The sequence below is a fragment of the Lithobates pipiens genome, unplaced genomic scaffold (assembly GCF_037356315.1).
Source record: "Lithobates pipiens isolate NorthernLeopardFrog02 unplaced genomic scaffold, aLitPip1_a1.2 Scaffold_8, whole genome shotgun sequence".
Lineage (NCBI taxonomy): Eukaryota > Metazoa > Chordata > Amphibia > Anura > Ranidae > Lithobates > Lithobates pipiens.
In genome coordinates this window covers 687588321-687602904 of record NW_027507903.1, presented here as the reverse complement: position 1 = coordinate 687602904, position 14584 = coordinate 687588321, and the positions used below count along the sequence as shown (strand labels likewise).

At 45.0% G+C, this 14584-nt stretch overlaps 1 protein-coding gene across 1 annotated transcript in view; it reads left to right on the top strand.

The window, feature by feature from the left end:
• The window catches only part of LOC143963515 (NACHT, LRR and PYD domains-containing protein 3-like), a 182835-nt gene extending 168783 nt beyond the window's left edge, over positions 1-14052 (top strand). The window contains exons 15-17 of the mRNA XM_077473171.1: positions 2125-2301; positions 5193-5269; positions 13717-14052. Of these exons, the coding sequence (XP_077329297.1) occupies positions 2125-2301; positions 5193-5229 (214 nt within the window). The 3' untranslated portion in view covers positions 5230-5269; positions 13717-14052. The remainder of the gene's footprint in view (positions 1-2124; positions 2302-5192; positions 5270-13716) is intronic.
• The last annotated feature ends 532 nt before the right edge of the window (positions 14053-14584 follow it).

The window sequence follows — 14584 nt, the reverse complement described above, 5'->3', positions numbered from 1 at the left end:
AAATTCCTTTATTAAAAATAAAAAAATAAAAAAAAGATTCCAGCAGGTTTCTGTTACATCAGAGGGGGGTGGGGTCACCCATACATCATTGGGGAAGCCCTGGCTTCCCTCACTAGCATCAGAGGGGGCGGGGTCAGGTGACGGGTGGCCCCATCCTCCTAATATAAGAAACGTTAGGCGCCGGGATCCCCGCAGTGTCTCCTCAGTGGAGACAGAAGATGGATGCATGGATGGACTGCGATGGACTGAAAATCACCTGTCGCTGGATCAGATCAGTCATCGCTGGACCCCGGAGAGATGATCATCCGTCGTTGGATAGCAAGAGTGGGTTACCACTGCTGGAATGTTTTTATTTATTTTTAATAAAGGAATTTTTCAAAAGTGTGTTTGTCTTATTTAACTATTTTTTTACACTTTCTTTGTGAAATGGTAGGGGTACTTTTGTACCCCCTTACCATTTCAAACGGGGGGAGGCTGGGATCTGGGAGTTCCCTTGTTAAAGGGGGCTTCCAGATTCTGATAAGCCCCCCGTCCGCAGACCCCAACAACCACCGGCACCGGGAACCCCATGCTTTTTTTTTATTATCAATGAATGAATTGTCGGCTCCCGTAATACTTTCTGCAGAAATGACACTTTGTGCAGGGACAGTTCTAAGCACGGGAAACATGCGCCCCTTCAAAGGCATACTATACACAATCCCCAGGTATGAAATTTAAAGGGATATTACACTTTTATTGTTTCACTTTAATCATTATTAAAATCACTGCTCCTGAAAAAACTGCCGTTTAAAAAAAAATAAAAAAATTGCATTGATCCATGTCCCCTGGGGCAGGACCCAGGTCCTCAAACACGTTTTAGGACAGTAACTTGCATATTAGTCTTTAAAATTTAAAATTAACACTTTAGATTTTTCCCATAGACTTGTACAAGGTGTTCCGGCTTTTCGAATTTGCCGTGAACAGCCCAAATTGTTCACTGTTCGCTGAACAGGCCATGTTCGAGCGGAACATGAGTTCCACTCGAACTCAAAGCTCATCCCTAATGCTGAGTGACTGTCCTGTTATGTTGACTGACTATCCTCTTCCTCCTCAATGATCCTGCTGATAGCTTGGAAGAACATTTTTAGGACAATATCTTGCTTATTAGCCATTAAAATTAGCACTTTTGATTTCGAACGTTCGAGTCTCATAGACTTCAATGGGGTTCTAAAGTTCGCCCAAATTTTCGGCCCGTTCGAAAGTTCTGGTGCGAACCGAACCGGGAGGGTGTTCGGCTCATCCCTAGGCCCCATATACAATATAGGTTTCATGTGCTTGTCCCCCCTCTGGGCGGCTCAATGGGCCTGAGGTACTTCCAACAAGATCAGCTGTCACAGGTGTGGGGTCCCTTTAAGGGATCTGGTCCCTCCTGATTGGCTGGATATAGAACTCCAAATAAAACAAAAATGTAACCAATAGTGAAGTATGTCCTTCAAAACAATTGTCTCTTTATTTACAATAAATGCACTGACAACCAATAATATATCAGCATATCCACAAACTAATTGGGCAGTAGATAACATCACTCACCAGCACCACTTCCTGTTTCAGTTCCAGGCAGGAAATGACATCACCTGGCTCCGCCCAAGGGCTGACTGTCTAATGATAGGTTGATCATATTATCATTGCTTCTCAGTGTGTTTAGCGATCCTCATGGATTTTGCTGCACGGAGTCGCATGTGAAGTAGAAGTCCCATTATTTCCTATATGGTCGGTTCCCATCGATGTGCCGCAGGTTAGTGTGAAAGGTAATCGATATGGAGCCATTCACACCTCCAATGTGTGCATTACCACGTACGCTGCAATGTACCCGCAACAGTGTAACTCCACACTAAGACTTTTCAGGTGGGTGACAACTTACCTCCATTTCACAGGAGAGGTCCAACCAACATTCCATCCTAATGTCCCAACATTTCATTCTCTAAGACCCCGCCCACTGATTATTCATTGGATGTGTCTACTCTTGCCCCTCCCTGGAAGAGCATTTCATTTTCTAAGACCCCGCCCACTGAATATTCATTGGATGTGTCTACTTCTGCCCCTCCCTGGAAAAACATTTCACCCCTTTTCTGCTTCTCCCTCCAGGATTATGGACTGTAAAGGGACATTATGGTGCTGTGATGATCTTTGCTCCGTTATCTCCACAAACCGAACTCTGACCTATCTGCAGATAACATTGGATGATGATGAGAAGATGTCAGAGTCAGAAGTGAGACGACATTGTGAGGTCCTCCGGAATGCCGGCTTCTCTGTGGATAGAAGGTAAGATCTGTTATATTGGAAGTAACACACATACTAAGTCTTAAGCCTCGTACACACGTTTAGATTTTCGGACGACCGAATGTCCATTTTTTGTGGCATGCGAGTCTAATGTCGAAAGCAAAGAGGTTACTCACAATACAGAAATTTTCAGACCACAGAATACAACATCAGAAGGGACGTAATGTGTTGAATAGTTTTGTATGTATTCTTTCGTTTTTGAGCATGCGTAGTCTTGCTCTTACAATCTTTTTCGTATGAAAACTGTACTAATGAAACGAAAATTGGACATTGAGTTCACATCCAACAAAAATTATATAGTCTGCACAACCAGCTTTTGTCTGACAAAAAAGAGAAATCGTCTGTTGAAAGTACCGTACTAATGATCCGAAAAATCGGCAGTCATACTTAGGGCTGAAACAACTAATCGATTAATCGTCAACTAATCGATAATGAAATTAATCGATTACTATTTTCATAATCGAATAATTGGCCAGTAGCATTATGGGGTTTAAAAAACTAAAATGAGCCCTTTATAGTATAAAAAGAGCAAATAATCACTACTGCAAATATTACTTTCACAATTCTACAGTAAAAAATGAAGCCCTTACAGTCGGATTATCTGCTTTTTTTTCTGCTATAAAGGGCTCATATTAGTTTTTTTAACCCCATTATGTTACTAAACGTCTTAGACCTGGTTCACATCCATGTGTTTTATTGGTGCTTTTTGCAGAAATGCACTACAGTTCATTTGCATGGTTTCCTATGGGGCATGTTCACATCTGAAAGGGTCAGGGACTTTTAACGCAAAATGGTGCTTTATTAGTTCCATATATTTCAATGGAGAAGCTGAAGAAAAGAATGCAATGCATTTTTGCAGCAATTTGTGTTTTAAAAAAAAAAAAAAAAAAAAAAAAATGCTAATTTCAGTAAAATCACTTGTGCAAAAAACGCACAGCAAAAAGCAGTGCAGAAACAGATCAAAAGCAAAATCTGCAATGGTGTGTACCAAGCCTTATGCTGGCCACATGGATCAATTTTCAGATGAGAATATTCAGACGAAAAATCTTTGTATGTTCGCTGAAAGAATTTTGTTTGAAATTTTCACTTGTTTTTAACATTCTGTTTTTAAAATGAATGTAATTTCTGAACGAAAACCACATACACTGTCTGAAAATTCCTTTGACTAAGAAGTTTTCTATTATTTCCAAATTATCCCATCACTGTGGTTGAAAACGAACGTCAATTTTTTTTTAAAAGGTTATTAGCCGATTAATTGAAACAATAATCGGCCAACTAATCGATTATGAAAATAATCGTTAGTTGCAGCCCTAGTAGTACTAATTTTTTCATCTGACTTTAATTTTGTGTGTACAGGCCTTTAGAATGTAAATGTTAAAATGTAGACAACATTGGATGGGGATGAAATGGTGAAAGTAGGACATTGTTGGGAGGTCTTCTGACACCCGGGCTGCACTGTAATGAAAATGGAAGGACGGGTGAGAAACATTCTATACAATTTCTGTAGAACCCATTGGAGGTCTCTGTACTCATAAAGATAATGAGTAAGGATGAGCCGAACACCACCGGTTCAGTTGGCACCAGAACATGCGAGCAGGCAAAAAATTTATACGAACACACAAACACCATTAAAGTCTATGGAACATGAACATGAAAAATCAAAAGTGCCAATTTTAAAAGCTTATATGTAAGTTATTGTCATAAAAAGTGTTTGGGGACGTGGGTCCTGCCCCAGGGGACATGTATCAATGCAAAAAAAAAGTTTTAAAAGTGAAACAATAAAAGTGAAATATTCCTTTAAATATTGTACCTGGGGTGTCTATAGTGTGCCTGTAAAGTGGTGCTTTTAGAACAATACCACAGCAAAATTACATTTCTAAAGGAAAAAAGTAATTAAAAACTGATCGCCACTGTACTGAATAGTTGTCTCGGCAATATAGATAAAATTCATTGAAAAAAACATCATGGGTTTCTCCCAGTCCATTACCAGGCCCTTTGGGTCTGGTATGAATATTAAGGGGAACCCCGCACCAAAAAAAAAAATCACTTTTAACTTACTATTTTTCTTTTAGAAATGTGATTTTGCTGTGGTATTGTTCTAAACACGGGACAAATGTGCCACTTTACAGGCATACTATAGACACTCCCCAGGTACAATATTTAAAGGAAGTTTTATTGTTTCACTTTAAGCATTAAAAAAAAAAAAATCACTGCTCCCGAAAAAACTGCAGTTTTTAAAACTTTTTTTTTGCACTGATACATGTCCCCTGGGGCAGGACCCAGGTCCCCAAACACTTTTTACGACAATAACTTGTATATTAACCTTTAAAATTAGCACTTTTGGTTTTTCATGTTCGTGTCCCATAGGCTTTAACGGGGTTCCGCGGCTTTCAAATTTGCCACGAATACTGCATATTATTTGGTGTTCACTGAACACCGCATATTGTTCCCTGTTCGTCGAACATACGAACAACCAAATTTCGGCCCAAACTTATGCTCGGGCCGAACCATTCTCCCATCCCTAATAATGAGAGAGATGATTGAGATTTCCTGTGCCAGTCACAGATTTCCCAGATAATGAAGAATTTATTCCTCATCCCAAGTTTTATCATTACAGATGGGGGATGGGGAAAATCAGATTCAGCACTAATAATCTTAGTCAGGTCCAACAATCTTCCACAAGATTTCATCTTCACAGAAAAATAAATACCCCATATCCCACTGTCTATCCATTGTGTCAGTGAGCCGGATGTGTGTTCTCAGCCCCTCACTTTTCCATCATTTCTTACAGAGCTCAGTATGAACCCTTCCCCCCTTCCATCATCACAGCAACATTTCCTCCTCTAACACTCTCATTTTATTCTTTTATGAAGGGATGAAGGAGGCTGGGAAGTATCTATAGAGAGATGAAGATAAGAAAATGGTGTGTGGGAGCCCCTCCCCCTCTCAGGTAATACACGGATCCTGATATGAAGAGAATGTCCAGAATGGATGATATCAGAGTAAAGTCACATCAGCTCTCAGCTTTTATTTTCTCTTTCTGATCCTAAACCACTTCAGCCCCGGAGGATTTTGCTGGCCAAAGACCAGAGCACTTTTTGCGATTCGGCACTGTGTCACTTTAACTGACAATTGCGCGGACGTTTGATGTGGCTCCCAAACAAAACTAATGTATTTTTTCCCCCACAAATAGAGCTTTCTTTTGGTGGTATTTGATCCCCTCTACGGTTTTTATTTTTTGCGCAAAAAATAGCAACAATTTCGAAAAAATAACACATTATTTTTTACTTTTTGCTATAATAAATACCCCCAAAAAATATATATATATATAATTTATTTTTTTTTTCCCCTCAGTTTAGGCGATATGTATTCTTCTACATATTTTTGGTTAAAAATTTTTTTTTTACCGATTACTGTGTAAATGTGACTGGCAGTGAAGGGGTTAACACTTGGTGGTGCTGTAGGGGTTAAGTGTGTCCTAGGGGGTGTTTCTAACTGTAGTGGGGATGGGCTAGCTGTGACACATCACTGATCACCACTCCCGATCACAGGGATCTATGATTAGTGACACTGTCACTAGGCAGAACGGGGAGAACTGGCTTAGCCCTTCCTTCTCTGGGCTGGCTGCTCAGCTGTCGGCTAATTGCTAGCTCTCATCTCTCTCCACAGTTACCCAGCTGTTCCTGATCATGCTCGTCTGACCTGCCTACTTAAAGCTGTCCAGCTCACTTCATCTCTGCCTTCGCCTTGGTCACATCACAAGAAACCATCTCCTGCGGTTCTGTTTAAAGACTGGCTTGCTGACATCCCTTCTGGCTCCTTATCCTGCTTGCTGTTGCTCCACTTGGATCCCTGACTTCTGGCCTGACTGATAACCTGATCTGGTTATTGAATTCTGGACTGGCTGACTACTCGATATGGTTACTGGACTCTGGCTATGCTTTGACTACCTTTTATTTTTTATTAATAAACAAGTGTGATTTAATTGTACTGCTGTCTCGGTCTGATTCATGGTTTCTGACAGTAGGTGAAGGCCATGAATTCAGAATATACAGTCAATCCACTTAATATTTTTTCCAGATTGGGTGAGCAGAATCACCGCATGGATCAGTTTGCCATGGCGTTACAAACGCTCCTGAGTCACACGGCTTACCTTTAATCCCCCACTGTGGCTACTCTGATACAACCTGAGTCGCAGGCCGTCCCTGCTGCTGCGCCAGTCTCTGTGCAGGCACCCACCTCGAGTACTACCTCTATAAGAGGTATGTCCGGTTCCGCTCCGCTTCCCCAGCGATTTGGGGGCGATCCAGTTCAATGCAGAGGGTTTCTCAATCAGGTTGAGATTTATTTTGAGATGCTGCCCCAGGCGTTTCCCACGGACAGAAGCAAAGTAGGTTTCATGATATCATTGCTTTTTGAGAGAGCCTTGGCCTAAGCTAACCCTCTATGGGAGACACAAAAACCTGTCGTCTTGAGTTACCCTTAGTTTGTGGCCTCCTTTAAAAGGGTATTTGATGTTCCCGCATGCTCCACTTCTGCTGCCAAGTGCCTCATGTCCATCAAACAGAGTACAAGAACTGTTGCTGACTACGCCATTGAATTCTGTACTCTGGCAGCAGAGGTTGCTTGGAACAATGAGGCCCTTGCGGCTGCTTTTTCTCATGGTCTCTCGGATTCCATCAAGGATGAGATAGCAGCCCGAGATATACCCACTGAGCTGGAGAGCTTGATCTTGTTTGCCATCCTCATTGACTCCAGACTCAGAGAAAGACTTTCTTTTAAGTAGCGCTTGCGGAAGCCTCCTGGTCATTTGCCTCCGAGCTTTGCAGTCCCACCCATGCCTCCCTCACCTCCCATGCCTCCTGGTATTGAGTTGGTCAGTGAAGATGAACCCATGCACTTGGGCTTCATGCGTCTCTCTGTGGATGAGAGAGCCTTTAGGAGGAGGGAGGGATTGTGCCTTTATTGGGGCCAGGCAGGTCACTTTTTGAAGTCTTGTCCTACCCATCCAGGGAACGCTCGAACCTTGACGTCCTGTCATGGACAGAGCTTAGGTGGCCTTGTTTCTTCCCCAGTTATCCAGAAGGATAAGCCCCTGGTTTCAGTCACCCTTTCTTGGGCTGAGTCGTTCATCAAGATACAGGCTCTAATCAACTCTGGGGCTGCAGGCCTGTTCATGGATTCTGCATTTGTTTCGCAGCACTCGATTCCGCTGCAGCTGCGTGACACTCTACTTGCCACTGAGGCTCTTGATGGGAGACCTCTACAGCGTGCCCATGTGACTCATGAAACGGTTCCGTTGTCCATGGCCGTAGGGGCTCTTCACCATGAGATAATTAGCGATGAGATAATTTTAGCGATGTCTTTGACAAAGGTCAAGCCGGTAGTTTGCCTCCACACTGGTCTTATGATTGCGCAATTGACCTTCAACCTGGTGCCATACCTCCTCGTGGTGGTTTACCCCTTGTCAGTCTTGGAGGATAAGGCCATGGAGGAGTATGTTGCAGATGCACTTTCTCAAGGTTTCATCCGCAAATCCTCGTCTCCTGCTGGTGCTGGTTTCTTCTTTGTGAAGAAGAGCAGTGAACTGAGACCTTGTATAGATTATAGGGGTCTCAATCGTGTCACGATTAAGAATTCCTACCCAATTCCACTGATTACAGTTAGTTGACCGCCTCAAGGGAGCAATGGCTTTCACGAAGCTTGACTTGAGAGGGGCATACAATCTCATGCGCATTAAGGAGGGCGACGAGTGGAAAACTGTGTTTAATACCAGAACAGGCCATTATGAGTACCTGGTAATGCCTTTTGGCCTTTTGTAATGCCCCAACAGTTTTCCAGGAATTTATTAACAATGTCCTCTGAGATTTGTTGCAGTTATGTGTGGTGGTTAATCTAGATGACATCCTCATATTTTCCAAGTCCCTGGAGAGCCACCACACAGATGTCTGACGTGTGCTTCAGAAACTAAGAGAGAACAATCTCTATTGTAAACTGGAGAAGTGCGAGTTCCATTGTGAACAGGTTACATTCCTGGGCTATGTCATTTCCACTGCTGGTTTTTCAATGGACCCAGAGAAACTTTCGGCAGTCCTACAGTAGCTTCGAACCGTGGGGTTACGTCCTCTGCAGCGTTTCCTGGGCTTTGCCAACTACTATCATAAGTTTATTAGTAACTTCTCGTCTCTAGTCAAGCCCCTGACTGATATGACCAGAAAGGACGGTAATCCACAGAGTTGGTCTCCGGAGTCCATTAAAGCCTTTGAGACTCTCAAGGCTGCCTTTGTTTCTGCTCCTGTGTTGGCACATCCTGATCCTACGTTGCCTTTTATCCTAGAAGTTGATCCTTTTGAGACTGGAGTTGGCGCCCTTCTGTCTCAACATCCTAACTCTGAGAGCGCTATGCATCCGTGTGGTTACTTTTCCAAGAAATTGTCACCTGCTGAGTGCAATTATGAGATTGGTGACAGAGAGCTGTTGGCGATCATTTTAGCCCTGAAAGAATGGAGACATCTCCTTGAAGGTACCACTGTGCCGGTTCTTATTCTTACTGACCATAATAATCTCACACTCTTGTCTGAGGCTAAGCGACTCTCTCCCAGAAGGGTGCTATGGGCTCTTTTCTTGTCGAGTTTTAATTACATTGTCTCATTCTTACCCGGTACTAAGAATGTAAGGGCTGATGCCTTGTCACTGCAATTTTCCTCCACTTCCAAGTCAGAGTCGGTTCCGGTTCCTGTGATTCCTCCTGATCATATCTTGGCTACGGTTCACACCAGTCTTACTTCTCCTTTGGGTGACAAAATTCTTGCTGCTCAGGTCCATGCTCCTCCCGAGAAATCTTGTGACCGCTGCTTTGTCCCAGAGAGTCTCCGTACTGCCGTGCTCCAGACTTACCATTCTCCCAAGGCAGCTGGCCGTCCTGGGAAGAATCAACTCATTTGGGCCATCTCCCAACAATTCTGGTGGCCTAGTCTATGGGCCGATGTTACTGCCTTCGTAGCTGCCTGTTCTGTGTGTGCTCAGAGTCGGTCTCCATCGGTCTCCACAGCAGATACCCTCTCAACTCTCCCTCTCACCTCTCCCTTCCCCCTCTCACCTCTCCTCCCTTCCTCTCTCACCTCGCACTTCCTTCTATCACCTCTCCCTTCCCCCTTAAACTTCCACCTTCCTCTCTCCTCTCCCTTCCCCCTCTCTCCCCTTTCCCTTCCCCCTCTCTCTCCTCTCCCTTCCCCCTCTCACCTCTCCCTTCCCCCCTCTCACCTCTCCCTTCCTCCTCTCTCCTCTCCCTTCCCCCTCTCACCTCTCCCTTCCCCCCCCTCACCTCTCCCTTCCCCCCCCTCACCTCTCCCTCCCCCCCCTCACCTCTCCCTTCCCCCCCTCACCTCTCCCTTCCCCCTCTCACCTCTCCCTTCCCCCCTCTCACTTCTCCCTTCCCCCCTCTCACCTCTCCCTCCCCCCCCTCACCTCTCCCTTCCCCCCCTCACCTCTCCCTTCCCCCTCTCACCTCTCCCTTCCCCCCTCTCACTTCTCCCTTCCCCCCTCTCACTTCTCCCTTCCCCCCTCTCACTTCTCCTTTCCATCTCTCTGTACTCTCTCCTCTCCCTGTATTCTGTCCTTTCCTTGCACTTTCTGTCCTCTTGTTGTGGAAATTTTTGTAAAATATATTGTCAGATGTCCCCCAGTGTCAGTTTTGCTGCAATACAAGCGTGTCCACACATATAGACATCAGTGAAAGACCGCTGGTTGCAGAAACCTTCCCATTGACAGGGAGATCTGTTCATCATTTAAGGAATTTTCACTTTTGCCACCTCCTGGTGACTGCATCCACACTCCTGGCAAACAGACCAGCACACGTGGCAACAATAGTATAATCATACAAAGCATGGCTCGTTAAGCCTCTTGGATTACAGTTTGCACCAATAGTAAAAGGTGGGAATATGCACACGTCCTGATCAGAGTAATATTTGCAGTGTTTACACCCGGCACAATGCGAGGCGCATTGTATTGGATACCTGCATGCACATTCTGTGCACAGTCAGCGGGAAACTGCTTACATTGCTCTGAACATGAACTATTACATACGTCACTACCTGATATCTATTTGAATGGATACAAGTGTCTGATTGATCCTTTTTGAATGGATAGAAGTGTCTGTTTGGCTAATTGTGAAGCCACCACCTCTATTTGTTATCCCTATTCAGCCCTATAAATAAACGGGACCATCCTAGGTCACTAGTACTCTATACTGACCTCCTAACATGATACCAGCCTCTGTGTCTGTCTTACTTGGTTTTATACAAGCGTGCTTTCCTGGATTATAGGAAAGAGCTGTATTTCTGCTTATTAACGCAGTTAAATTATTTGCTTATAGGCGAAGCTCTATAGATCCTACTCAATACAACCTAAAGTGTTTGGTATAGGTAACTGTATGCTTTGAGTGTGTAATTGGTGTCAGCGTTGTGTGGAGTACTTACGTAGAGGGCATCTGGTGAGATATTTGGGTATAGATAGAAAGAAGCCATAATATTGTTTTATGTAGCGGAGGATTGCATGAAATTGTGTAGTTGTCTGGCGAACACGTTTATATAGAGATAGTATGTGAGGAGTACTCTCTGGCAGACAGGTAAGGCAATGTAAAAATGTTTGGAAGTCCGGTGGCCGGTTATAGGGATAAAGGTGCAAACAATAACCACTCTGTAAAGCGCACAGGGTCTCTGGATGCAGATGTCTGACAAAAGCGATTTGAATCATCATGGGCAATGGGCCGTCCATGGTAAGGAGGGGAAATAAGGCTTCCCAGCCAGAAGTCGCACCAGGTAGTCATAGCCTGATGATCCAACTTGCGGAGCGAATTGGGTGCGGAGGATCTTGAAGGGGAACCCCGCCAAAATGAAAACAAATTGGCGTGGGGTCCCCCTCAGGATGATACCAGACCCTTCAGCCTGGTATGGATTTTAAGGGGAATCCCCCCGCCAAAAAAATGGTGTAGGGTTCCCTCCAAAATCCATACCAGACCCTTATCTGAGCACTCAACCCGACAGGTCAGGATATTTTCTCCCTCTGCTGGCCCTTCTCCCTCTCTGGTCATTCTCCTCTTTGCACAGAGAGGAGAATGACCAGAGAGGGAGAATGACCAGAGAGGGAGAATGACCAGAGAGGGAGAAGGACCAGAGAGGGAGAAGGACCAGAGAGGGAGAAGGACCAGAGAGGGAGAATGACCAGAGGGGGAGAAGGACCAGAGGGGGAGAAGGACCAGAGGGGGAGAAGGACCAGAGGGGGAGAAGGACCAGAGAGGGAGAAGGACCGGCAGAGGGAGAAGGACCGGCAGAGGGAGAAGGACCGGCAGAGGGAGAAGGACCGGCAGAGGGAGTAGAGGCGGAGAGAGGAGAATGACCGGCAGAGGGAATAGAGCCGGAGAGAGGAGAATGACCAGAGAGGGAGAAGGACCGGCAGAGGGAGTAGAGCCGGAGAGGGGAGAAGGACAGACAGAGGGAGAAGAACAGGGCAGGATGTCGCCAGAAGAGGGAGAAGACCTTAATAAAATTCTTTAAAAACTTACCATGTTGGCTATGTAAACAATGTTTGAGCCTTTCTTTTTTCCCCCTTTACTTTTTTTTTTTAAATCTTTTTCTAACATTCACCGGTCTGACCTACCTGAGTTGAACTGTCACTCTACTGGAAGATGACTACCCACTGAACCATCCTGTTAAGAGAGCCTCAGTCTGTAAAGAAGCCATCAACCTCCACACTGATGTCCTTTGCATACAGACACAATTTTCTTCCTTCAATACTCCCTCCTTTCGCCACAAAAAAATCCCTGATGTTTTTATGGCCTCAGCACCCACAAAACAAAAAGGTGTGCTTATTGTCATCAGAGATACTGTAGCCTTAACCTTAGAGGAAGTCCTGACAGACCCAGAAGGAAGATACATAATCCTGATAGGAGAACTCAATAACAAGCCTTACACTGTTGTTAATCTCTACGCACCCAATTCCTTTCAAATATGTGTTTATGAAATTTAATGTTGCATCTGAACTGCAGTTTGGTTTGGGTATATTTATTCAAAATTTTAACCTCAGCATCAGTCTGACTGGACTATAGGGTGTTCAGCCTGGGCATAGGGGGCACTGTCTCTTCTGGCAGGCATGGAACCACAGTCTGGTTCGGTGCTTTAAGGTTACTTTCTCTCGGAGCCCGCCCAGTGGGAGTGTCACTCTTGCTGTGCTTTCTGGGAGAGGGTACTTAAGATGCGGATGTCACGTGGTTCGGGATTCCGGTCCAGACATCCGGGTCCCGCGGTTATGGAGCTTGTGGCAGGGGCGCGCGCTCCTAAATATACGTCACTTTGCCCGGCCGTGCCATTATGCCGACGTATATGTGCGTGAGCCGGTCTTTAACTGGTTAACTCACTCAAATTGACACACTACTCCTCTGGAAACTGAACCGGCAAGTTTCTTGCTCAGAGGCTTAAAGACCAGAGAACCCAAACAAAATTCCCTTACCTACTTCATCCTTTAAATAACAAAAAAATTCTCAACCCACAAGGCATTGCAAACTCCTTTGCTGAATACTACTATTGTACAACCTTAGAGAAGGCCCCAACACCCCACAACCTACTTTAACAGGCCTCAACCTCCCTTCTCTCTCACAAACACAATTGAAGTCTCTCAATGCCCCATCACTGAACCTGAGATCATAAAAGCGATTAAAACTTTACCTTCTGGCAAATCACCAGGTCCTGATGGCCTGACAAATGACTACTACAAAGTCTTCCAAAACACACTCACCCCTACATTAAAGAGGAAGTAAACCCTGATGAGTTTACTTCCTCTTTCATTCCCTGCAAAGGCAAAGCATAATGGACTACTATGCATTGCCAGCGAAGTCGCCACTGTCCCCTGTAGTCCGCCGTATCCATCTTCTCGGTGGGGTCTCACAGCTCCGCCGCTGTCATTCGGCGAAGCCGCGATGACATCACTCCCGCGCATGCGCACGGGAGCCGACACGCGCAACAGCTCCGTCGTTGAGCATGACGTGCTCAGTGCGCCTGCGCGCTGCTGTTTACGGCGCATGCGCCGTAGACAGCGGTGCCTGTTTTCGGGCAAATATCTCCTAAACCATATAGGTTTAGGAGATATTTCTTGGACCTACAGGTAAGCCTTAATCTAGGCTTACCTGTAGGTCAAAGTGGTTTGTAAGGGTTTACAACCACTTTAAGATCGGTCTACTTAGATGCAATGTCCTCTACCTCGTTCCCTCCTGAAATGCTAAAGGCATATGTGGTCACCATTCCCAAACCGAGGAAGAAACCTATCAGGGCTGGCTTAGCCCTTCCTTCTCTGGGCTGGCTGCTCAGCTGTCAGCTAACTGCCTGCTCTCATCTCTCTCCACAGTTACCAGCTGTTCCTGATCCTGCTCGTCTGACCTGACTACTTAAAGCTGTCCAGCTCACTTCATCTCTGCCTTCACCTTGGTCACATCTCAAGAAACCATCTCCTGCAGTTCTGGTTAAAGACTGGATTGCTGACATCCCTTCTGGCTCCTTATCCTGCTTGCTGTTGCTCCACTTGGATCCCTGACTTCTGGATTGGTTGATTACCTGATCTGGTTATTGAACTCTGGCCTGGCTGACTACTTGATCCAGTTACTGGACTCTGGCTATGCTTTGACTACGCTTACTCTATTTACCTTTTTACTTTTATTTAATAAACAAGTGTGATTTAATTGTTCTTCTGTCTCGGTCTGATTCATGGTTTCTGACAGAACCCAACACCCCTTCAAATTTCAGGCCCATCCCATTACTGAATACGGATGTCAAACTCTACGATACGATTTTAGCTCATAGGCTCCTCCCCATCCTACCAGACCTGACCAAATAGGTTTTTCCACAGGCAGACAAGCATCTGATGACACGAGAAGAGTCATAAATCTCATACAATATTCTAAATCCTGTCGGATGCCTTCTCTGCTCCTATCTTTGGATGCAGAGAAGACATTTGACAGGATACATTGGGGTTACATGACACACTCTCCAATAATTTGGTTTCACAGGTCCCATCCTATCTGACATTCTAGCTCTGTACTCATCTCCTTGTGCCCAGGTGTACACATCGAAAATGATTTCACTTCCCTTTGCCATATCCAATGGCCAGAGACAGGGGTGCCCACCCTCAATTTTCAACCTCCTTATAGAACCTTTGGTTGAAAAGATCAGATCACATCCCAATATAGTAGGCTTCCCCTTCCAAGACAGGTCCCATG